A 26,007-nucleotide genomic window follows, 5' to 3' on the forward strand; every position below is an offset into this window, starting at 1 on the left:
CTATATTACAGCCTCATAACAAGCTATGCAGCTAGAAGTTAGCCGCATAAGTCGGGGATATTCCGGGGGCGGGCCGGAGGCGTTTTTGAGTGGGGCAGCCCTAGTCGCTCAATCTATGTAGCTAACTCTGGTAGAGCTCTAGGACAGACCTAAAGTTAGTTGGTTAGACATCACTGGCTAAATTTAAGATAGCCGGGTATATTCAATGGCGTGACCAAATAAAATAGCCAAACTGCACAGCGGCTGAAAATGGACCCCTTAATGCCAAAATTACTGTTTATAAAAATGTTGTAAAAATATTAATAAAAAAAAACCAATGAAAATCTGTTTGCAATTATCTAGTATGTTGAATTCTTCTGTACCTTATAGCAGCAGTGCCACATATATCAGGCAAAATAAAAATGTGACAAAACAGTATGGCAACCCCTACTCTGGGACAGAACTACTAACCCACTGAGCTCAGTGGGAACAGCCTGATAATGCAAGAAGTTTTTTCCTCATGACACTTGGACATTTGCATATTATGCAAATTGTACTCACAGTCAATTGTTTTCATACAAAATCATAAATTTATCGCAAAAAAAAAAACCCCACCCTTAACTGTATCTCCATGAAGTCTAGTTATTCTTTCTGCAAGAACATGGTTTTACAAACCAATTATAATTGTGCATATATAGGTAATCACCAGACATGCATGACTTTCCAGTGCATTAACTATTTTGCATATATTTTGTATTTCCAACTGCAAAATATCATATGTTAAATGTGTGGTAACACATATAATCACACTTGCAAAATATTTTCGTGCATTATCAGGTTTGCAAAAGCAAACCCAGTTTAGATCATTAAACTCTAACAGACCAATGCAAAAAGGTGCATTTAGCCGAAAGCATCTTTCTGTCTGCCCTTGAATGCATATTTTCTGTGTACAAAAGTTACTGCCAATGCAGGGAGAAGTTTTGCATACAGAAAATGTGCATTCCTAAAAGGGAGTACTACTTAGCACCCTCACACATAGAAACATAGAAACAGAAATGATGGCAGAAGAGGACCAAATGGCCCATCCAGCCTGCCCAGCAAGCTTTCACACTTTTTTTTTCTCAAACTTATCTGTTACTCTTGGCCCTTATTAGTAACATTTTGGTTCTAGTTACCTTCCACCCCCACCATTGATGTAGAGAGCAGTGCTGGAACTGCATCTAAGAGAAGTATCTTGCTTAATTGGTTAGGGGTAGTAACTACCACAATAAGCAAGCTTCTCCCATGCTTATTTGTTTACCCAGCCTGTGCAATTCAGTCCTTGTTGGTTGATATCTGAATATAAATCCTTTCTTTATTCCCCTCTGCCGTTGAAGCAGTGAGCTGCGCTGGATATGTATTCCAAGTGAAGTATCAGGCTTAATTGATTCGGGATAGTAACCGTCGTAACAAGCAAGCTACACCCACGCTTATTTGTTTACCCAGACTATGTAATTCAGTCCTTGTTGATTGTTGTCTAAATATAAATCTCTTTTCTTCATACCCCCTGCCGTTGAAGCAGAGAGCTATGCTGGATATGCAGTGAAGTATCAGGCTTATTTGGTTTGGGGTAGTAACCGCCGCAACAAGCAAGCTACTCCCCTGCTTTTTTGTGAATGCAAATCCTTTTTTCCACATTTCCTCTTGCCGTTGAAGCATAGAGCAATGCTGGAGTCACATTAACAGTGTGTATGTTTATTGAATAAGGGTATTAATCTCCAGGTAGTAGCTGTCATTCCCGCAAGCCACCCCCATGCCTCTTCTCTTCATTCACATCCTCTAGACTTTATGGATCCACAGTATTTATCCCACGTCCCTTTGAAATCCTTCACAGGAAATCCTATGCAAATTGGGAAATTAAGCAGTACTCCCCCAATGCAGAGAGACTGCATCTGGCCAGCATACCTTTTAATCCGGGCAGCCATGACCATTTGTCGCTAAGTGTGTGTGTGTGTGTGGGGGGGGGGGGGGGGGCGGAAGCGAAGTCAGCGCACACACACGCGGATTCTAAAGTACCACAGAGACCAGATGTGGGAAAAACTGGCCACAGCTTTAATGGCAAATAATAATATACAATCATAACCATGTACCCGAGCCATAACACAGATAGAACTGTCAAAGTGTCCCCTTTTCTGCGCAGTCAGCACATCACCTCCAGCCCGGGACCAACTGCAACTGAGCAAGGTCCTGCCTTCTGGGAGGTAATTAACTTCAAGGCATTCCTGGTCACCCACCTCACCCAGGCAAGGTGACTGCCCAATCGCAGGGTGGGCATCCAGTCTGCCACCGCTCCAGGGCCAGCGTGCCCTGGAGGCAGACAGACCCATCACATCGAAGTAAGGTATAACATGAGCTGTGCACTACCTCCAACTGGTGACCCCACCCCCCCCCCACTTGGGTACCCCCATCAAATGATCTGGATAGCCACACAGCTTACCCAGGACCCTCCACCAACCCAACTGTGGCCAATGCCTGGTGAATAGCACCAGGTGTTCAGTAACAGGTCCTGTCCCATATCTGAGAGATGCACCCCGTCATTGCAGAACAACTCCATGCAATTCATGCATAGCCAATTATGTCTAATGTGAATGCCACCCCATCTTTTGATAAAATTGCAAATTTGCTTGTTTAATTTCCATCTACTGTCCTCATAGTGGCGAGTTCAGGAACTGGCATAGAGATGATCTCCGACCAAATGAGCCTGGTGCGGGGCATTGGGGACAAGAAAGATGATCGCGATGTCAATCCTTATTGTTGTCCAGGAGCAGGCACCCTGGATTGGTTCCCAAATCATTGCCTCTGAGGTGTATGACTAATACCTCAGGGTGGGTGGGGGGAGATCTTGTTAATTACTGCCTTAGCAGGGGGTCCTGGTACATGCCCCTCCGAGCCAGGTATCGTACCTATTCCATCCATCACTGCTGTGCCCCTTTGTGCACCAAAGGCATTTTCATTGCACATTGCAATGCCCAAAACAATGAGTGCCCAATGATCCATATCAACCATTGTCGATGTTGGGGGCCTGAAAGACAGATGTTAAAATTGCTGTGGGTGGGAAGGGGGGATGATCGTGCTTGTGAGATTCTATACCCTAATCTCTAAGATGTGCCGAGTCACAGGGATCAATTTACCTGTCTGATATAGGCCAGGTACGTCGGGGTGTGCCATCTACCAATACGCTGGATGGTGGTACCAGCAACCCAGATGCAGCTGCGCTAGACGCAGCTCCAATTCAGAATAAGAGTTCCAAATTCCTCCAACTTCCACCTGGCCATGTCCAGGGCATGCTTGATGATGGCGTTAAATTGATACTTGCTCAGTGAGATAGAGTTGGCATGCAATAGAAACTGTATCCCCTTGGAAGGCCTTAGCGCCCTGTAGTGCACCACATTAGCAAGAGGACATGTAACCAATTCCGGGGCTTCATCGAGTGTGACAATGCCATGCCATGTAACTTAGCTTGCACAATGTATTCCACTATCATGTGTGGAACACTCCGGTCCCCTGACTGATCAGGGACTTTTCTAGGAAGTCCAAGACTTCATTATATCCCCTCAGGTATGCCCACCAGGTTTATGGTGCACTCGACTGTCCAGAGGTGTGCTGTCCAGAGGTGTACAGGAATCAGCGTCCCCTTCTCTTCAGCATCCTGGGATGGCCTCTAGAAATCCTCCCACTTAGAATGAGAAAGACAATCAGCAATCTTGTTGCGAAGACTGGGGATGTGCCTCTCTCCCATGCCATCACATTTATCTACAAACACCTCGAGACCATTAGCCTCAGGAGTTCAGAAACTAGGGTGCATCTAGCAGACTGCCAATTGATGTCTGAACGACTGCTAGGCTGTCACACCAGAATATTACCTGTTAGCCAGTCATTCATTGCAAATATGGAGCACCACTACTATCGGGAAACCTCCAGAAAGGTGATATTCGATGTGAACCCTGAATCCACCCAATTACTTGGCCATGTCTCCGCTCGCCAGCTGCCCAGACAGTATGGGCCAACTTCAATGCCATCTGAGGCGTCAGGGAATAGCTCTAAGTCAAAGCTGGATACTGGAGGGAGTAGAGTCACACTAATGAGCCATTGAAATCAGCCAAAAATGTCTCCCACACCCCAAGATCTTCACTCATAGCATGGGTAACCCACAACCAGTGCACTTCTTCGTGACTGTCATGGACACCGCAATCAATCAGCGCAGAAATCTCCTCCCCATCGGAATTATGCGACAGGCAAAAGCCTGGTTCTCTATTTAGGACTGCATAGTGGCTAGAGCAACTCTGCAAGCCAGGCGGCAGCCTGAATCAGTTTGGCCAGCCTCCAAATTCCATTGGCTGGAAATCTGGTCAACAGTTGAATGGTGTCAAGCTCAATGCCAAGGAAAGAAATCACCCTATTTGGCGGTTCCAACCTGTTTGCTGCAGTGGAATGCCAAAGCCTCTGGCCATGGTTCGACAGCCATCGTAGAGATCGCAACACACATCTGAGTCGCAAGGCCCATGAACGATGTCCATCAAGCCTGTGTGCAGGGACAATGCAAGAAGGTGCTGAAAGCCGTAAAGTAAGCGTACAAAACTGAGCATCCCATGGGCATGCGCCCATCAAAGTAATAAGCGCCCTTGAAGAAAAGCCCCAGCAAAGGGGAAGTCATCAAAATGTATGTAACGACCCCTTGACCACCTACTGCACAGGGCATTCCAGGGTCCAGGACCAACCTGTGGAAGCCCCCACCAGGGCTGACTCCATCAGTCTTCATGCTCCCACTGCCCGGTGCCTTCCCTGGGATGAAGAGGCCAGTGAGTGGGACCTCACTCCCTCACCCCAATAAACAAAATGGGATTGCAAACAATGCCGGCAGAATGCACAAACATACATGGCCTACCAAACTATATAAGTATATACATTTCTACATGACCATACATATCACCAATAGGATGTCAAACAGTGCACCCATCCACTCGTGGCCAACAGTCCCAGTGTACAAGGTAGCAAGAAAATCCAATATTGGCAATTTGAGGTTGACGACCCCCACAATGCACAGGCAAGAGCCGGAAGGCAGACTCCATAATCAATCCAGCCATGAAAACCCCCTCTCCACAATCCCTGAGGAGGTTGAATGTGCCTAGTAAAGGAGGCACACTGGACCACACAGGCCGACCCACGGCCTGCCCAGCCAGGCAAGAAAGGCTATGTACAAGCCCAAACCCACCATGCTCCCTCATAGGCATCATAGCCAATGATGACAAAACCATTCTGCCGAAAGGGGGCATGGGGGAAGGGGCCCGCCACCCCATCAAGACCAACCTCCATCGTCAGTCTCTCCCTCACAACTTCAGCAGAAGTAGCACTCGAGAGGCTTGATGGGTTCAGAGAACCCTCGCAAGGAATTCCGAAACCATCCTTAAAACCCTCGTGCAGTGCAACTGCTTCGTGCCTGATGCAAAGTCTGAGATCCATCTCCAGCTGCTCCCACCCAACTGGCATCAGGGCTCCTGCACAAGGACTACCTGCCTCTCCCCCCGGGATCCTTACTTGTGCATTTGTAGGTGGGGAGACTCCAGCGCTGGAGGTGCAAATATGCCTGTACCTGCAATCCTGCACCATGCCTTCCCCTCCACATATTGCCAACAGGCTTCGGCGGTGGGATTGGATGTCCATCCTTAACCCTGGGAGGCCCCCTGTGGCTGAAAGGAGTGGTTGGTAGCTTGGGCATCTGAGCTCCAAGCCGTCATGTGGGTCAGGCATAACTTGATGTCATGAATGCCCCAGGACATGCCTGGTGTGTCAGATATCCTCTCTGAACTGCTTGCCATAGTCCAACCAAGCAAAACCTTTGCATATGGCATGAGCACTGACAAAGGTTTCCAGGAACATCATCATAGTGAAGTGCTGTGAGGGGTCAGCTCGACCTACCATCAATGCCAACTGTTCAGAGGACCAAACCAGGCACCGGAGCGAATGCGGGATACCCTGCCAAAGCTGCCTCGCAGTGCCAAGCCATCACCAGCAGTGGTGGTGCTCCTTGATCCTTCCGTCATCGACGACTCACACGAACAAGATGACACCAATGAGGAACTCCTGCTGACCGAGGAGTCGGAGAGGTGGGTGCACCTCCCACTGTTCTCCCATGCCTCCACCCCACAACCCTGTTACACCCCACAATGGGCTGGTCAATGGCCATCCCCCTCTGCCTCTAGCAGTTGACCAAAGGAGTCCCCAACCCCAACCATAGGAACAATATTCGACTCACCCTCAGCAAAATGGGGGCTGGAACAGGATTTGCATTGGTGGATAATCCAAGGTCTGCAATGGCAAACCTCTCTGCAGCCCATGTTCCAGCGCATTGAGCTCCACAGGCTCCACACTGCCCTGCATTCAACATGTACCCAAACGACCAGGAAACCTGCCTTGGAAAGTGGGCTCAAGTCTCTCCATCCACCTAGATGACACGCACATATATGTGCCATCAATGGCATTGCAATAGGAGGGCATCAAGAATTTGAATTAGGGTCTTACTAAGATGAAAGAATGAATGTCAAATAATAGATTAAAGCTCAATTCACCAAAAACAGAGATACTGTGGGTACCAAACCCACAATTCCACCCTTATAGCAACTCAAGTGCAAATAGAGGGCACAATATAAATAAATAAATAAATACATAAATAAATAAATACCTGACTGAAGGTAGGCACAGGCGAGCCCAGAAGTGAACACCCATAGCTGTCCGAGGTCAAGGATGCCCAAAGGAAGCAGCCCAATGGCCTCCGGGGCAAGTGAGTCCTGCGGAGAAGAGCCCCAATGCTCCTCCCCTTCCAAAGTCTTGTGTGGCCCGAAGCAGTAGCACGCTCCCCGTCACTAGTGGCACCAAGCCACGCCCAAAAGAAAGGCAGTGGCTGCCAGCCACAATGACAAGAGACACCCCAGAGCCCCAGGGGAGCTCAGGAGGGATCCAGAAGGAGAGGCAACCCCCCGACACTGGTGCCACTAGGGCCACGAGTGAAACTGAAAGCAGCAGTGAGCAGCGAAGAGACCAGCCACTCCGGACGTCCCCCCCAAAATAAAATATGGCAGGGAGTTGCGACAGAGCAGGGTCTAACCAATGCGGTGGAGAGTCATGAGCTCAAGGACCGGCCACCCCTTCGCGGTGAAGGCAGCAGCACGGTAAGCAGGAGCCAAAAGGAACAGAGCCAGGACATGCTGCCCTGATATCTCCCTGCGCTGCTGCCTCCACCCCTGGGATGGCCCCCATGTTTGGAATGGCCCATTCCAGATGCCCTGACCTTTCCCCAAGGCCTCCAGTTGTAATCGAGGACCTTCCCCCATTATGGCCCTTTGCCCTTCTGCTTGCACTCCATGGTGTTGCGGTGCTCCACCTCGCATGTGTGGGCCGTAGGAGTGACATCAGCACATCGGCGACATCATCACACAGTGCCGACACCGCACTTCCTACGATGTCTGACACGCGGTGAGTACATGCCACAGTCCCCCCTCCCCCTGCTCCAAGCGTGGCACTGTGTTATCAGCAGCATCAGTGCACTGATCCAGCGTTGCGCCTTTAGCGCACAAATCTTAACTCCTGGCTCAGGGCTGGAGTTATGTTTCCAGCATTACAAAAAAAAAATGAAAATAATGTTAAAAAAATTTTTAAATAAGGAAAAAGCAAGGAACATTCCGAGTAAGTGCCAGCAGTCAGTGCCTCTTAGCCAGATAAGTACTGATTTATCCAGCCATCTGGGAGCAGCTGCCAGGTAGCCGGACAAATCAGTGCTTACCTGACCTATCTAGTCACTGCTACTTAACCAGATAAAGTACATCCTGCTGCCAGATAAATCAGTATTTATCCACCTAAGTGATGGTCTCTTCCTCCCTTCCTGAATTAAAATATGCGTTTGGCTCTGCCAAACGCACATTTTAAAGTTATGCAAGTTTTTGGTTTTTTGGGTTTGTTTGATTTTTTTTAACTCCTGATTCATTTTTATAGCATTAGCTTACTACTCCAAGAGTTAAAAAATATTTTAAGCTGAGCATTAAAACTGTGAGCTGAAATCAAGAGCACAATGTTTTAACACTCAGCTACCTGTATCGGCCTGTTAGAAGGTAGAACTGCTTTAGAAGATGTACTCATCTTCAAAAACAATAAATAAAAAGTTATAATTTTATAATTGGGAGTCAAAAATGGAAGCAGGTCCTTATTCTCCCCTCTTCTGTCTCACCTCGCTACTTACATCACACTAAGGTATAAATACACTCAATTGGTATTCAGGAACATGACGACTAGGAGAGACAAAGAGAGAGGAAAACCAAGAGCCCAATCATCATTTTCTTAGTTGCTGCTTAATTGAATCTTAATCGCTTTTTAAAATTAATGGAATGCTGTTCAAAAGGAGTCACTGTGATTATCATCCTTTATTGCAATAGAGGTTGCACTTCTGCTTGCAGATTTCCATTTGCCACCAGTAACAGGTATTCCTGCTTTAAGCTCAAGCCCTGCCTCTATGGTATAAACAAGCAATTATTTTAACATCAAAGCTTGCACATGAATATATTTTACTCAGATACTGCAAGAGGAATAAGATATTAACTAAAATATCTTCCACTATTATCTTTATATGCAGAATGCAAGTGCTTTCACATTTAAATCTGTTTCACTGAATATTGCCTATCATGGAAACTACACTAATAGTACCTGTGATTAAGATTGATTATATTCTAACTGCATTAAACCAGATTCTCACTTCATTGCCCAGCTGTTTTAATATAATGATTTGGATCAATAGATCAATCTATTTGAAGATTATCATAGTTGTCTAGGGAAGCTGTGTGATAGAAATCAAAACATTGGTACTCATGCCCTTTTTGAAGGAGAACAGGAAGTAAAAAATTGTTTTTAATAAACAGACACTTCAAAATGTATTTGTCCATTCCTGGACAAAACATAGGAAAGAGGTGATCTGTACAGGACAGTGCATCCTCCCCAAAAATGTACAGTACTTTTGCACAATGTGCATTTCAGCTGAGCAATGTGTACATGACATTTTATCCGCACTTAATGACCTATCTAGGGGGGGCATTTTGCAATTGTTTTAAGGATTTTTTAAAAATAAAGTTTACTTGTGATATTTTAAAATGGAGTCTTTGTAGGCTGTCATACCCCTTTATTGGGCAAACATAAGAATAAGTCAAAAATAATATAGTGTATGACTTTGGAGATCATACAGATCCCTTCAATTGTTAAGAGTGCAATTTTCAAAAGGATTTACCCAGTTAAATGTTTACCCACAGGAAAAAAAAATCCTTTGAAAATGTCTCACCACTTCTCCGTGGGAGAAAAGGGGAGATGCCAGGGGCAAGGTTAGTGCAGGCCTGGTAAAGTACACAAATGGATTTCATTCTGAGGTCCCCATATATTCCTTACACCGTACAATTCGCACCAATTCCAGCGACATTAGAACATAACAGGATTTTCAAAGGGAAATGTTGATGGGAGTTTCCCTTTAAAAATCAGCTTGCAGGAACCACAGATACAAAATAAGATCACAGGACCTAAGAGGCCAGATGTTTGAACAGCAGCCTCACTAATTCTGGTAGCCATTTAGATGATTGAAATTGCTGAGTGGTAAGAAAGGTGGAGACTTGGGTGTTGCATTATGCATGGGACCATGTATGCTCATCTACCCAGGATGATAAAGATTAAATGAGGAAGAAAGCAAAAACTGAATTGGACAGGGACTAATATCCTGCTTGGCATGCAAGTTTCTACAGATTGCAGCTGGGATATATCCTTGCAGTGTGGACTGGATGGGCCTATTGGCCTCTCTCTTTGCTGCCATTTACTGTATTTTGCTTCAGAGACAAATCAACTTGACTTTTCAGATAAGGAAACTATGTGTGTTGGCATTGCCAGAAGCCATTTTCAGCAGCAATATGTCTGTTTTATTTGTTCATTTAACAGTATTCCCCCTAATATTATGTCTAGTGGACTGTTTATGATTGCAGAGAACTTTATTGAATCTGGGTGTCAGAGCACAGTATTGCTCTTTTTGTGAAGGATGCAGTAATTAGACCAAATGTTCCCATTTGTTCTCTTCAACACCCCCTTAGCTTTAAACTTTCTGTTAAAGGTGATTAATTATACAATTTTTGATATATTGATGGGCTTTCTGTTCACATCTCTATTCAAGGGAACTATGAAGAGTGCTGTGAAAATTGGGTTACATATGTCAGGAGAAGGCTTTCTTCTTACAGACAAATTATCTTGGCTTTTCAGATAAGTAAATTGCATGTATGTCCTCATTGATAGGTGCCATTTTCAGCTGGCAATGTGTGTTTTATTTGCCAATATTACTGTTCCATTAATAATATTTATCTAGCAGATTGTTTAGGACAGCAGAGAACTGAATATCTGAGAGTCAATTCAGAGTAACAGAATATAGCAGTAGTTTTCAACCAGTGTGTCAGGACACACTGGTGTGTCACCAAGGGGTGGAAGGTGTGTCACCAAACATTTAACGTACCAAGCCTATGCTTTCTAGGGAAAAAAATTCCTTTTTTGCTTTAGTGCGCTGTAACGGGAGTTAGTGCATGCTAACTCCCCCGTTAGTGCGCACTAACTCCTGCTAGTGCGAACTAAAGTGAAAATAGAGTCGTTCCCCACCCCCCTCCCCCCCCCAAAAAAAACCCTGAACAGCGGGAAAAGCGAAGTTCCTGTGTGGGGGGGGGGGGGGCCCAAAACGAAGCCCGACATGAAATTTGATCCCGAAGCACATGTGCTTGCTGCTTGAGGAGAGTGCAGAATAAGGAGCTGGTACTTAAATTCCCCATCACCACTCCCTGTTCCTGCTTTTCCCTCACCCCTGGCAATCACTGCCACCACCAGTCCAAGCCAAATATGTTGTAGGTATGCTCTCCCTGGCCCTGCCTTCCCATGGTCCCCCCAGCTTCTTGGAGTTTCAGTTTTTCTCTATATGTTTGTTTTTAATTTATGGTTTATTCTGTATTAGATAAGGGTCAGTCTGCATTCTTGATGTTTGACAGAGGTGAGGGATTCTGCTAAGAAGGATGTAGATTCTGTGTAGGAATCTAGAGCAGTCTGGCTTTCTTTGTTTTTCCAATAGTAAGTGTACTGTGTTCTATATTTACAGTGTTGCTTTTTCATTGGTAAGGTTGCTGCTGTTCAAGTCCTGAGTGTTAGTACTCTTATGGTATGGCTGGTGTGCTATATAATTTCTAAATGTCTTTTTAGAAAGTTTTCATGTTATTTCACAAAGTACCTGGCACAGAAGGGATTTTGAAGTACTATTACTGAGGAGATACCAGAATTTGAATATATTTTTTGTATGGTAAGTTGAAAGGGAAAAATTCCTAACCCTGCTCTGTATAAACTCTAGAAGAAGTAAAAATTTCCTGAGGTTGACAGTGAAATGCATAGGAGTTTGTCTGTATCAAAAAACATGCTGCATATGAATATCAGTCCTAGATATCTCAGTGATGCAGTAAGTAAAGATAAGTAAAGATAAAATTTAATTATGATATTTTACAAGCAGTTACTAAAATTAAAAAAAATATTTTATCTTTCTCCTGCATCATTTTCAACAAAATTTAGGATTTTTTTTTTTTTTTAGTATAGCTGTTAAATGTAGTGTGCAATGTGTCACGCACGTGAGCATCATCTGTCAGGTGTGTCATGATGGAAAAAAAGTTAAGAAGCTCTGGAGTATAGTTTTGCTCTAATTTGGGGGGGAAGGAATTTGGGGCCCATCCATCCTACCCCTTATCTACCCACCCCATTAACTGTTTTTCTTACACAGACACTTAAGAGGCTTCACACCTTACAATTTTACTTAATTTAAGTTGCCCCTTCAATTAACCACCTTGTTTAATTCTCCTTAATCATGGCCTCACAGATTTAACTCAAAGTCTTTAATTTGTTTTCTGTCTATGTGTCTTGTCTGTCTTGAATAGAATGTAAGTTACAAGCAGCAGGGTCTGTCTCTTATATGTCCCTGTATAGCAGTGAATAAACTTGGTAATGCTATTCAAAGAGGTATTATTATTATTATAATTCAAAAAAAGACTTGCAGTATAATTATTGCTTAACCAACCCAGTCTAACATCAAGAATCCATTCAAATTAAATGTTCACCTAAACCTTCTGTTAAAGAGATTTAAACAAAAACATGTTTATCCTTGCACAGTGGTTCTCAATCCCTGTCCTCTTTGCCACTGGCCAGTCTGTTTTTCACAATATCCACAATGAATAAGTACAAAGCATACTTGAGAGGAGGTTGTGTATACAAATCTCTCTGTATATTTCCTGTAAACACAAACTTGCCACTGGACTCCTGAGGACTGGGGATATGTAGACCAATACTTTCCTATCAGAAGGCAAGTAAATCGTATATCCACAGAGGAACTGAAACTGAACCACCAACAAATGCCCAATGCTGGGGATCCTCACCTGAATCATTTGTATACCTATTTTTTTTCAGTGTGCACTATTTTACAAGTACAGGTACCTGCTTGAATTTAGAAACCATGCACTTACTAAAATTAAATGGGTAAATGGTTGACAAGGATGTGAAACTGGTCAGCAGCTTCAGCTTCTGTCTTGATCACTTTTGAAAATTCAGCCCATACACAATCTAGATAGATCTTTTAGTTCTTATTTATTTTACAGTATTTGGAAAAAAAAAAAAAAAGAGAACAAAATGTCTGGTCAATGTCTGTCATAATAAAAGTTTACTTAAACTATTTTTAAATGCAGGAATCATGGTCAGTAAGGAGGGCGACAAATGCTTACTCTCAGGCTCTGAAAGTGAAGTTGAACCAGCAGCTTCACTTGCTGTGGAGTTGAAATATGCACTGGATCCCAACCGGCAAATTAAAAAAAGAAATAAAGCCCTACAGGTGAGATTTAAAGATATTTGTGAAGCTCAGAATGAACAACGGGACAAACACTTGTCTACAGTGCAGCAAGCCGACAAGAAAGATACAAAGTCCACCTCCTATAAGGCAGCTTATCGTAAATACATGACAGTGCCTGCACGAAGGTCAATACCTAATGTTACCAAGAGCACAGGAGTTCAAACTTCACCAGATCTGAAAAAGCGCTATCAGACATTTCCTCTGGATCGTAAAAAAGGAAACCTTATTAAAAATGCCTCTGCTGCTGATACCTTTAAAAATCAAAACAATGGATTTCTATTAGACATTAAGGATAAAAGAGACAGCAAAATCTCAGGGGAGACTGCTCAATGCAGAAAGAAGGTCAATCAAAAGACAGCAGAGTTGATTTCGCATATTAATGAACGCATGAATGAAGTGCATACTACTGGCAATTGTACAGATGCATGTAAAAGCACTGATTTGCACAGCTGTACTAAAGATCCTCCTTCTCTTCAAAACTCAACAGACTCTACTTCAGAAGAGCCTGATTTTCAGCTGCATAATAAAGCAAAACATGACAAAGGGCCATTGGGTAATGAGGAATCCAATCCATCGCCATATGGCAAAGTGATTAGAACAGAAGAAGCTACCGTTCATTTGCCTGCATCCGGTTCCTATGTCGCACACCCTGAGTTGTCAAACTTTGCAGCAGAGACCGAGTGGTCACTATGCCTGGCAGTAGAAGAGGAAGCAAAGAGGACTGTACACCTTAATGGTTTGCAACCCCAAGCAGAAAACGTGCCAGCCTGCTCACCACAGGCACAGTGCCGATCATCTGAATGTAATGAACAAACACTTCAGTTAAATGTTTTACCTATGGAAGAAAATCAACCTTGTCAGACAGCAGTCACTGAGAGTGACAAATGCCAACAAATTGTGCCTCACACAGAAGTGGTAGACTTGAAAGCACAGCTTCAGATGATGGAGGGTCTGATAAGCTCCAGCCAGGAAACAATAAAAGTGCTGCTGGGTGTTATTCAGGAGTTGGAAAAAGGAGAAGCTCACAGAGAAGGGTAAGTATAGACTCAAGGTCACATTTGCAACTACTAGCATGGTTACTCTACCTAAAAAAACATAAATCATAAAAATGTAAATGCAGTAGTTTAATGAATGTCTTTACATTTTCCACCTGTTAATTTAAGAAACAATTTAAGTCCTGAAAAGGACACAGTATAGTCTAGAGGAGCCGTTTTAAAGCACTGGCTTTAGTACTCTATTAAATTTAGTCTTTTTTTTTTTGTTTGGTGCTGGAGAGCATTGTTTAGATCAGTGAACCAAAGAACATTTATTATTACAGTACAATATACATTTAATTGAGGGAACTCAGTGACATTTGTGCCTATTTCTGTTGCCTGAAAGGTTTTATCAGTTGGCTTACAAAAATCTGTAAAAGCCTTAAAGCATTTAAAATATAATGCCAGAAAATATGCAACCACTACAGAGTGCATAGACAATCACTGCGCAAACAGATTTTCTATTGTTGGCATTCACGTCAAAGGAAGTACTACTATTCAAGTTGCTTCGTGTAATGTAGGAATATTGATAAAATGATCAGATCATGCATTAGCATAATCATTTAATAATTAAGATTTTAGTTATTCCTTGTAGACAGCAGAGCACGAATATACTGTACTTATTTTCATAATGCTTACAAAAAAGTTGAATATAATATGATATATAATAATATGATATATAAGATGGTGAGAGGGACTTCTGGTAATAGCAGAGAAGGAAAACAAGTTATAAGTTTTCAAGTCACCTTGCATACCCTCTAACCTCTTCAATTAAATTTTACAATTCTTAAAAGCTTTATTTGAATCTGCATAACTGGTGCAAATGATTATGGTTTAACTAGATGCACTAATTTAGGCTTGTCTGGTAACTGCAACCTTTGAAATTTCCTGAGCAATATTTTCATTTGTCATTTTAGTAAGAGTACAATGATTTGTACAATGCAGCTACCGGTAGCAGAGACTGCATTGTTCAAATCAACTCATTTTTTTTTATCACTTATAAGGTCAATTTTACAGTGGATACTTCTGAATGTGTCTGTAACAACACTCCCCCTAACCCCAACCCACTCTGAATCAATGTCCATATATAGAGTATCAGATTGAGCACAATAGTCTCTCTCGCCGAACAAGGAGCTGCGCGTATGTTACCTGTGCCAGCTGAGGAAAATTAGAGGCTACGTGCGTCAGTGCTGACTCCGCCTCTGGAAGGCCCATGCCCTGCCTCTTTTCCACCCACTTTTTCCCAGTTATTAAAAATTCAGTTAGCTCCCACTCGGGCTTCTTACACGAGTAAATGGCCATTTTTGCGTGTGCAAGGCTTTTAAAATCTAACTTTATATGCATATTCTTCAATATTATATATATATAGGCAGCTTGCTGCTTATTACTTGTCATTGTAGCTTAAGTTTCAATTTTCACTAGCTACGAAACAATACTAGACAGCACTTTTAGGGAGCTTACTCAACATAAAAACAATACCATTCATCTTGATTCTTACCTGTACTTTTTAAATAGTATTTCTGCTCATGAAATTCATACATCCCCTTTTTCAGCAAAAATTCCATGTTCTGTTCTGTACTTACTCTTAAGAAGTACATTTCTTCTCCTTGCTTTTAAAGAGAGCAACTTTATAAAAGCCCACACAGCAGTAATCTATATGCAGCCTTTATCAAGTATTTTCAAAGCCAACTTTGTTCACAATTATGCTTTAAAAATTCTCAGGTAAAATTGGCTGAGGTCATGCACACATTATTTCACACATGGTTCTGTTCTGGGCTGATGACTCTTAATGTACTATTTGACCTTTAGCATACATTCCAGCATTTCAGCAACTTAGTATAGTTTTTACAGTGCAATCTCATTGCTGTAAATATCTTTTTGCTTTTCACTGCTACCAGTCTGGCTTCATGGAAAACCTTTTCAAAGTACCTTTACAATTGCACCTGCTCCAAATAGGGCAAAACTCATGAGGGGTAGCTTCTTTGCATGCTTTTTATAACTCAAACGTATGCACATAAGTTGCAATTCTACCTCTTCCCCCCTCTAAATACCTTTCTTAAAAGCCTGTAAATATAAAGGCACACCTTTAGGCATACTGAGCCCTAGTCAATTTTAGAACAGCCGTTTACATATCTAGAACTCCCAAAAGCCAAAGCAATGATTTCAGATCCACAACAAATGTATGCATGGATTAACACATACAGACATAAAAAATAATTCTGGATAATCTATTTCTGTTTCCTTAATATCTATGCAAATGTAAGCATATATGAGTTTAACAGATGTTCTAAGCTAAAAAATTAGACCAGATCTTAATTTTATTCTTTTAAAATTATAGTTAATTGCTAAAAGCAACTCCTCCCTTGATCCCCGCACCTTACTTTACTAATAATTTCACTTTTTAGCTACTCTTTTTAGGGGGAAGAAAGTATGGGATGGGGGAAGGGGGCCATGATCTGTTACTTGGAAAACTTTAGTCTGCAAAAAGTAAATCAGAGTTTAGCTTCTGCTGATGACTTGGGAACCCTGTTCAAGGCAGGATTTGCCAACATTTTTCTATTGGGAGACCCAAAGAATTATGACAAATGTCAGATAACCCAACACAAGAAATTATTGAACCTGAACACAATTCAAAACACTCCTACACATTTCTGATAGTACACTAATCCAAGCTTAAATTTAGTTTCAAAAGGCACCTTAAACTAGCCAATACAAAGAAACAAATGAACAAAACCAACTAAAAAGCAGTACTTCTTAAGGCACACAAGTCAAAAATATAGTACCAATCATTCACAAAAAGGTTAAAAAAACAAACAAACAAAAAAACCCCCTGATTTTCTAAAAATGATTTTTAGAGCTTGCTTCTGAGTGCTCTGTACTTTAAGCCTCAGTAAAGCCTATGAGGAAGCTGATGCCCACAGTTTCCCGACATTTTTGCAGGGTACTGGAGAAACGCCAGTAAGGGAGTAAGAGTTATTTTTCTTGGTACTATGAGTGCAATGATAATTTATTTCAAGAACTATTTTCCTATATGGAAAACAATGCTTTGTTTTTTTACAGACTCCTCACAAGCTTCAGACTAGTGCTAATTCAACCCCATTGGCTGTCTTTTTCAAAAAACATACATATATTCTTTATTATACACTATATGGTTCCCATAAACAATGGAGGTCCTTAAATAAACAAATGTAAAAGGTTCAACTTTCAAGTTCTTTCCCTCAAAATATCTCTAGACAACAGAACTGTCATGTGTCCTCCTTTCTAGATGACAGTGCAGGTTTTCTCCACCCCTTTATGGGAATAGGGCTAACAAAAAAAGAAATCATTCCAAGGCAGAGCAGACTGCAGCAATGTGTGGGAAGGGCCAAGAATCAGCAAGGGAAGGTTGATTGGGACACTGGCAGCCAGTGGGAAAGGTATGGTCCTGAAGGTGAAAGCAAGCTTAATCTCAGGAAGGGAGGGTGAATCAGGGAAAACTGTGCTGGACTGTAACAGAGAGGGGGAGAGGAAGTCACCATCTGCAAGACAACTCACAAGCTGCAGTGTTGCATACAAACAAGCAGCCTGAGCTAAGAGAAGTGAGTGTGTGGAAGAGGAGGAGGAAGGGAAAGGTGGCTGCTTTGTGCAGTGCTGCTGCATGTCTACTATGGGTAGGGGTGGGGATGGAAGAAAATGCTGATCGAGTACATGGGCAACAGCAGAAGAGTGTGCGTGCTTGTGTGTCAGAAAGAGAGTGAGTATGTCAGAGAGTGACCTGATACAGGGCAGGGGGGTAAAAGGAGGAGGAGGAGGGTGATTTGCTGCTGGGTAGGGGGGGAGATAAGGGAGGGGAGAGACAGGTGGGAGAGTGGGACCTAGTGCTGGAGAGAGGGGACCTGTACCTGCTACTAGCCTGCCAGGTGGTCGCAGGGATCTACTGCTAGAAATGGGGAGAGGGGAAGGGTTGAGGGATCTGTTACTAGGCAGAGAAGAGAGGGGGATTAGAGAGAGAGAGGAGGGAAGGAGCAGGATATCTCCATAGATAGAAATGGATGTGGGGGGCAGGGAGCTACAGCAAGAGATAGGGAAAGGAACCCACATCGATGCTAAGATCTTTAGGGCCTAAATTCTAAAAATGCTATAATCTGCATTACTTAAAAGTCTTCTACAATATGGTGAACTGTGTTTCTCTTTAAATTATAGTCATCATTTGTAATGCTGCACATATTTGCATATTCAAATTCATTTCTGCTTATTATATATGTAAATTCTGTGCATAGTTTGTCCTCCTTTGTGGAGGTGAGGGTCCTCTTCTTCGGGGACCCCCAGAGCTGGTTTTAAGATTTTAGCCCCGCAGACATAGTGCCATCGCAGCATCTCTTTGAAGCTGCAACAACAACTGGTCCTAAGGCAAGCAGGAGCAGGCTCTTCTTTGGTCTGAATATTTAGCACCTTGAAAATGTAGTGCCCTCTATGTTGCGCCTATGCCTAAAACTGAGCCTGGGTACCCTATTAGACAAGCACACTGAGAAACATTTTTGGCCTTGGTGTGCAATGCCATTAAAATAATTCAGCTGAGATTTATTCCCAACAGATATAATCATTTCACAGCCTGAGCTAGCCTTAGGGCATTTGCAAACCTAGCGGAAAAAAAAAAGAACTGAATTTTGTCATCCCTTTATATCAAAATATTCAGATAGATAATACCATTCTTTCTTTTATTTTCCTAGCTTCAGTCTAGAGTCCTTTCTTATCACAAGCTCAAAGTGTTCTCTAGTATTTAGAACCATATTTAAGTTTTGGGCAAAAAGAAGGCAAATGAAAAAAATAAAGTGCAGAAAAAACCTGTAAGTCAGTTTGCTTGTACAATTCTTTTTCACATATAGGGTATCTCTGGCCCACGGATTTAGTTTCCTGCAACTTCAGAAAAGCAAAAGAAGCCACAGAACTGTGCAAACAAAGGCATCTGCAAAATGTGCAGTGAGCTTTTTGCATGAAAATACTAGCTTTGAAAAAAACAGGCAAAAAGTTATGCAACACTTTTTGGTTTTGCTTGTAAACAATTAAATTTTTTGCAGAATTTTTTCTCCAAGAATTGCAAGCAATTAAATTCTTGGGCAAAATAAGTCCTATCTTCAGGCCTGTCCCTAAGACCTAGATCAGGAGGTAGGCAACTCAGGTCCTCCAGTGCCACAAGCCAGTCGGATTTTCAAGAAATCCATCTAAATATACACGAGATACATTTGCATGCACTGCCTCCGCTGCATGCAAATGCTTCCCATACATATTTATTGTGGCAATTCCAAATCACGATTGGCTTGCAGCACTTGTGGACCAGGCTTGCCTACCCCGGATCTAGTTGCTAAACATGCAGCCTCCAATTGGTGATTTTCAAATCCAGTTTTGGAGACATAAAAAGAGTCTAGTTTTCAAAATACAGAAACAAAATATTCTTGAATTACATCCTCATGCATTAGGTCTGAGACTGAGGTTCCTTTGCATATTTCCCCCTGACAAATAAAGCTGATCCGGAGCTTTCTTTATGGCAGTACTTGAGGGTACTTACTGCCGGCACTCCCCCTCCCCCCCCCCTGTGTTAGCCCCTGGGAAATGACAGGAGGGGTGGGGACTATATTAAGGAACAGGTAGTACTTCTCTGCTCTATTCCGTCTGCTCCACTCCCACTCTTCCCCATCTAATATCTACGGGCTCCTGACTAGGAGAGGAGGGGGCTAGACGAAGCAGCAAGAAAAGGGTTGTACTCTGCAATAGAGTTGGGGCATCCACCCTGTATGCTGTGACCAGGGACAATACAGAACCCCACCAGAACCCAGTAAGTATACGTACTATTAACAATTCTATACCCTATCATTTTAATTACTGTTATTAGCACTACTGTGCATTTTTCTTATTTATTCTCCTTTTAACCACTTTTTGACAACATGCATACAAATTTTAACATGTCAATAATGTTTACTGATTCTAAATCTGAGAAAAGCACCAGTCGGGGAGCGAGAAAAGCATTATTGCAGGGGAGGGAGCAGGAGAGAGAAAAGCACGCAGTGGTGCCTCTCGCTCTTTCAGTTTCTTTCTCTATGCCATAGCAGCAGCAAAGGAGGCACCAGCAGGTAAAAGTGCTGTTCTCGTTTGCCTCCTGCCAGCAAGGGGGGAGGGTGGGAAGGGGGGAGGATCATGCTGTGACTGAAATCTGTAACCAGCTTCAGGGAAGGGGGCTAATGTAGGGGGAGGCACTAGGTGGTTGACCCAATTTCCTCCACCCTTCCCTCCAAAGATGGCACATCTGAGCACCAGTAACTTTCTTACCAGAAAAAAAAAGCACTGGGCAAATCTATACAGGAGTCCTAAAGACCAGATATGAGAACTACTTCTCTCTCTTTTTTAGGGGCCTCTATTGTCCTTGAAATCTCCGGTAACAGGACTTTTTTTCTCACCACTAAAACAGCATCTAGCCCTGTTAAAAACATCTAAGCAGCCAACTGTTGTGGGGGAGATGTGCCATGAAATTGTGTGTTCTACTGGGATTCTGAATCCTGTCATCAATGCACAATTTCACGCAGTGCATACTTGCCTGCTGATTTTTACCCTTTCCAATTACGTGAACGGTACTCAAAATAGGTCCCTGAAAGTCTTGAGATTTATAGTGACAACCCAATGCATTTTACTAGGAACTCTGCCATTATTTTGTTACCAGTTTTCAGAGATCTTCTCCAAATCTACAATCTCATGTGCATGGTTTACCACAAAGAATTTTCAGCCCATCTCTAGAAATAGCATACTAGCCTGACAAATTAATATTCTCTCTCTTCAGTTACTGAAAAAAAAAATCAACTAAAACAAATCAGTAATTTTATTCCAGTATGGATAAACATGACTTTTAGAAAACTTCATTAAATCTATGAATGATAAATCATTAAATTCGTCTTGAGGTATACACAAATATCCAAGCCTGTAATATGGTGAAATTAGCAAGTCAACGAGGCCTCCATTCAAAAACTGATAACACAACAATTCAAAAAAACATTAAAAACGTATCTATTTCAGAAAGCATACAGTTCACTTATTAATTCTCAAAACTAGCATTCATTCATAAACATGTATTATCACCTCCCTCAATACCTCTCATACTTTAACCAAATTATAGAATTGTCTAGTTTTTTGTCTTTATTACTGTAGGACCCAAATTTTTGTTAATTTTATATTTTTATCTTTTAATTGATTGGTTTTTTAATTTAATTTTATTATGTATGTTTGTTGTAAACCATTTTGATTAATTCTTTGAATTGTAAAGATGGTATATAAACATTTTTAAATAAAATAAAAATAAATAAGAAATACGTTAAACTCTCAAAACATCATGTGGCTTGTATAGTACATCTTAGTATTTAATAAACCAAGTCTCACATACCTGAACAGAAAACCAATGAACTCTCTCTGAATTCAAATTTCCTTGACTAACTTTTATACCCAAACATAGGCTCTTCCAATCATATCATTGCTATTATCTATCCTTTCTCCCATGTGTTTATATAACCCAGAGTTCTATGCTAAATTTGTTTTCAGGAAAGTGCATTTGCAGTACTGTATGGGTTATGTTGCCAATCAAAAATCTATAAATTAAAGGTCAACATTCTACTGTAATAAGCAGGCAAGGACTTCATTACCCAGCTCAGGGCAGCTAAGCCATTTACTGTTCTTGCTAAATTGACTCTGGGAATCTGCAGCTCATCACCCTAAATGCCTTAAACATGCTCCTACAAACTGTTTTCCTCTGATGTTTATTTTAAGTCACTAGTATTTCAGCTGTATTTTTGGTAGAGCTTAGTCAGTTCATTGATCTACTTAAAGTTAGCCATCTTTTTATTTATTTTTTATTTATTTATATTCTGCTTTTTACATTTTTTTAGCACTTCAGCGTATTCCCTATCCCTAGAGGGCTTTCAATCTAAGGGGGTTATTTTCCAAAGGCTTATCGCGTGCGACAGCATGCAAATTAGATTGGGGCAGAGTCAGGGCGGGGAGGGGCGGAGTCGGCGGTGGCTTCACTGCCGGCGATAATGCTACTAATGTTATCGTCAGCAGTAGCAAACCCTGGTCTCCTGGTTCGTAGCCCACTGCTCTTACCGCTAGGCTACTCCTCCATCTTATTATTACCTAGTTATAACATGATTTTTTGCTGCTATTTTAAATTGTTATACACCTTCTGGATTATGAATCTGCAAATGAACTCTGTTTGGATGCTGTTATTCTAATATGTTGGGGTACATTTCATATTCAAAAAAGTGAGTAATGAGTAAATAAATAAATAAATAAATAAATAAATAATGGTGTAAAACGATAGTTAACAAAGATGCCAGTAATGCCTGAGGAAGAATACTCTTGTTTAGTCACAAGTTACTGCCACAGAACTTAACTCTTATAGGAAGGGAAGTGAGAGGAAAGCAAAGCGAGAAAATAGAGGTTAGGCATGTTATTTTGATGAAAAGTCTAGAATGGAAAGTTGTACAAAACTCCTGAAAATGTGTTACCTCTTATTTTGTTCCCAAACTGTTGTACTGTCACCTACTTTGAAGATTATGTCTCTATGCAACAATAAAACTAAAAATCTTTAATACTCTGCTTGCTTTGCATTATGGATATCCAACTAGAAATATGAGGGAGTGAAATAAATGTAGAAGATTGTTCATATGTTAAATGATGCCCTTACAAACTGATTATCGCCCACCCTACCACTTTAAATCTGTTCACTATCCTAACACTGGAATTCATCCTGGTTTGTGTTAGCTCTCTCTCTACCAATGACTATCACACTGTTTGTTTACATAGGCATCCTGTCCTACCCATGCCCTGCAGCACCCCTTCAAATCCAGTTAATGAACATCTTTAGAGAATAAAGACCACCTTTTTTATTTACAAACTCCAAAATACAAAAATAAAGCATTTGGTCACATCAAGTTATATCAAATATTAGTGGTGGTTATTTAGTCAAGTTGTTTAGTTTGGGAAAGTTAATGAGTCATTTTGTTAAATTTTGGAGTAATCAACATTGCTGTGGCCATGTATACCCAATAAATGTACCCATTATAAACATATTTTAGCTTCTGAACTAAGTGCGTGGGGGGCTGAATTTGTAGAGGTCAAAATGGGCATAGGAGGAGTGAGGGAGGAAATTTGAGGAGGGAGAAGGGTACTAAGGAGAGGGGTATGTGTGTGTGTGTGTTTGTGAGAAACTGATATAAGGGAGGGTCCTTAGTAACACTTGAACAAGTTCTGCAATGATAGAAGATACCTAAGCTAAACATTTTGCAACCATGTTTCAGATCTGATTAAAAGCCTTCTCAAAGAAACTTTTTTTTTTTGGTGAAACATTTATGCGAAATAAAGAGGCACTGAATCAGAAAACGAAAAGTCATTTCTAATTTAAAATCTCTGATGCAAGAAGGAAAACAGTACTGAGCAAGTGACATAAAAAGGTAACTGTGATGAAACACATATAGGTGTTCACCTGCACAAATATCATTTTATTTTTCTGCTTATCAAGTTTGAGGAAAAACAAACTGTGAAAAGCACTAAATTCTTGCCTAATTCAAATAGATTTTTCAAGGGTTGCTCTAAATGCTTACTTGATGCTGTGAAAATTTTTTTAAAGAGTTTTGAAGTTCTAACTTAAAACTTTATTCAAAAGATCAATGTAAGCAATGAAAATATTGTGTGAAGCAGAATCACATTCATTCCATACCTGCTCAAATATTTTACCACACTATTTTGATATAACTTGAAATAGTGCACCCTGAAATAGCAGATGACTCAGGTTAACAGAGTTTATCAGACTGCTTTATAGATAAATTTACAATTAATTCAGCATACAAACATTTCAACAGATTTTTGGCATGTTGCTTTTCTGGGTAAATCTGGATAAAGCAATAGAGGAAACATTCATGTAAAGCTGATACACATAATTTGATGACCAATAAGGCCAATTTAATTCCTTTTGCGGTGCCATAGATCCCATCTGAATACTGGATTTCCCTTTAATTTATTGCAGTTTTGGATCTCTGTGTATATTCCATGCCTTCATGAATTGTTACTTTTATTTTGCCACCACTAACTCCACTGAGAGACTGCTCCATGCATGCATCACTCTTTACTCTGGAGACTACTCCCTTTGAGTCTCATATCATGATCATTCGTTCTAGAAATTTCTTTCCAATGAAAAAGTTTCCCTCTTCTGCATTATTTATATGTTGGAGGTATTTAAATTTCTCAGTCCTATCCCCCCTTCTCTTTGCCGTTCAAGATACATATCTAGGTTTAGATATCTCATCCCATAGGGCTTTTGGTGCATGAATAAAGTCATTGGATTTAAGTTCCCCAAATGTTTTGTATTGAATCTCATAAGCAAATTTTCAAAAGAGTTCCACATGTAAAAATAGCATAAACGCATGTAAGCAGCCTGTATTCACATACATGCTGTTTCACAAACATCGGAAGTACGTGCATTATCAGTTTCATGTGCATATTTTGCCTACACACAGAAAGGGAGGTCTAGGGGTGTTCTGCAGAGGGGTCAAGAAGTAAATGCAGAAGTCACTATGTAATAAGAGATTTATGTGTATACATTAGCCAACTTGTTAGTAAATTTTGCAACTGCTAAATGACTAACGTTAAGTGAAATGTTGTCTTTTGGGTGGGAGATCTGGGAGAACTGGGGGAGAGTTTAGCGTGAAATGCTAGAGGGTCTAAGTAAACTGGAGATGGACTGGGTGAACCGGTGGAGCCTTCAACAAACTAGTAATTCCAAGTGTCCACGCAAGTAAATATTTTCAAAATGGTATACACACATACTTTATAGAAAACCTGCTTCCAAGTATAAATCAGGGTTTTATGCGTACATGTTATATATTTTTCATGCGTAAAATATACATGCTTATATTTATAAGACAGGTAAAGTAAGCGCTTTTACTGCATTGCAAATATTTGCACATGTTGAAAAATGCACAAGTATTTTCAGGGCAAAACTAAGCTATATTTTATAAAATGTGCAGCAATTCACTCAGCAATCACTGAGGCACTCCACTGATAACCTCAACATCATATAGCAAGTGGATAGATCCTCAAACTGTTGCCTCTCACTCACAAATATCTTTGCTGAAGATGAAGCCATACTTTGCTGATAATGTAACTATTTCATCAATACAATTCTTAAAACAAAAACACTTATGGCGTAACCGCTGGGATATAAAACCATATCAATATTATTTATTTTTTTAATTTACCACCATCTACAAGGCATACATTTTTAAAGTCTTAATCAGGATATACATGTGTAGAATAGAAACAGACACAGAAACATAATGACAGAAAAAGTCCATATGGCTCATCTAGTCTGCCCGTCCATCTAAACAGGGAGCAACACAGATAGATTTTCTCAAACTATATTAGTGGATTTTCAGTCTCCTGAAAATTTGCATGTCTTTTACACAAATTTTAAAAACGGCAGTCCAAAGGGCATTTCAGGAGCCTGATTTTATTTTTCTTTCATAATCAATATAATTGTTCTAGGCGGATTACAAATTTAATTTTCATAAATATTAGCATTTATGCACATAAGTAACCTGTACTCACATAACTGGCATTTTATAAAGAAAATATACATGTAAATAAGGGTTCTTGCATACATATACATGCATAAAAATGGTGTGGTCTAGGGGCGTAATGGGGTAGCTCCAACATTTATGCTCATAAGTTGCTATTTTAAAAGAAACATACAATGTGTAGATTTGGCAACTTACTCATGTAATTTTACACTTACTAACAGGGCTTAATTTGTGGGGGAACAGCCTGAAACACATTTCCTGGAATTTCTTTCAGGCTTAAGAGGCAAAGTGCAGGGGTGTTCTGCTCCAACCCCTCCACTCTAAGCAGCCTACAGGGAAGAGAAGGGGGGAGGGGGATGAGCCTGAAGCACACATATATAAGAACAGCCACTCTGCTCCCTAATCCAGCCTCTCCTCCCACTTCTTCTGTATT

The 26,007-nt window shown here is 41.1% G+C and overlaps 2 protein-coding genes across 8 annotated transcripts in view; one reads left to right on the plus strand and one right to left on the minus strand.

The window, feature by feature from the left end:
- Positions 1-26,007, minus strand: part of DOCK1 (dedicator of cytokinesis 1) — a 1,428,876-nt gene that overhangs the window by 731,130 nt on the left and 671,739 nt on the right. The gene's annotated exons all lie outside the window — the stretch shown is intronic.
- Positions 1-26,007, plus strand: part of INSYN2A (inhibitory synaptic factor 2A) — a 127,097-nt gene that overhangs the window by 39,977 nt on the left and 61,113 nt on the right. For all 3 annotated transcript variants that reach the window (XM_029610030.1, XM_029610031.1, XM_029610032.1), the window contains one exon: positions 12,786-13,980. In XM_029610030.1, coding sequence (XP_029465890.1) covers positions 12,791-13,980 — 1,190 coding nt within the window. In that variant the 5' untranslated portion in view covers positions 12,786-12,790. The remainder of the gene's footprint in view (positions 1-12,785; positions 13,981-26,007) is intronic.

The sequence above is a fragment of the Rhinatrema bivittatum genome, chromosome 7 (genome assembly GCF_901001135.1).
Source record: "Rhinatrema bivittatum chromosome 7, aRhiBiv1.1, whole genome shotgun sequence".
Taxonomy (NCBI): domain Eukaryota; kingdom Metazoa; phylum Chordata; class Amphibia; order Gymnophiona; family Rhinatrematidae; genus Rhinatrema; species Rhinatrema bivittatum.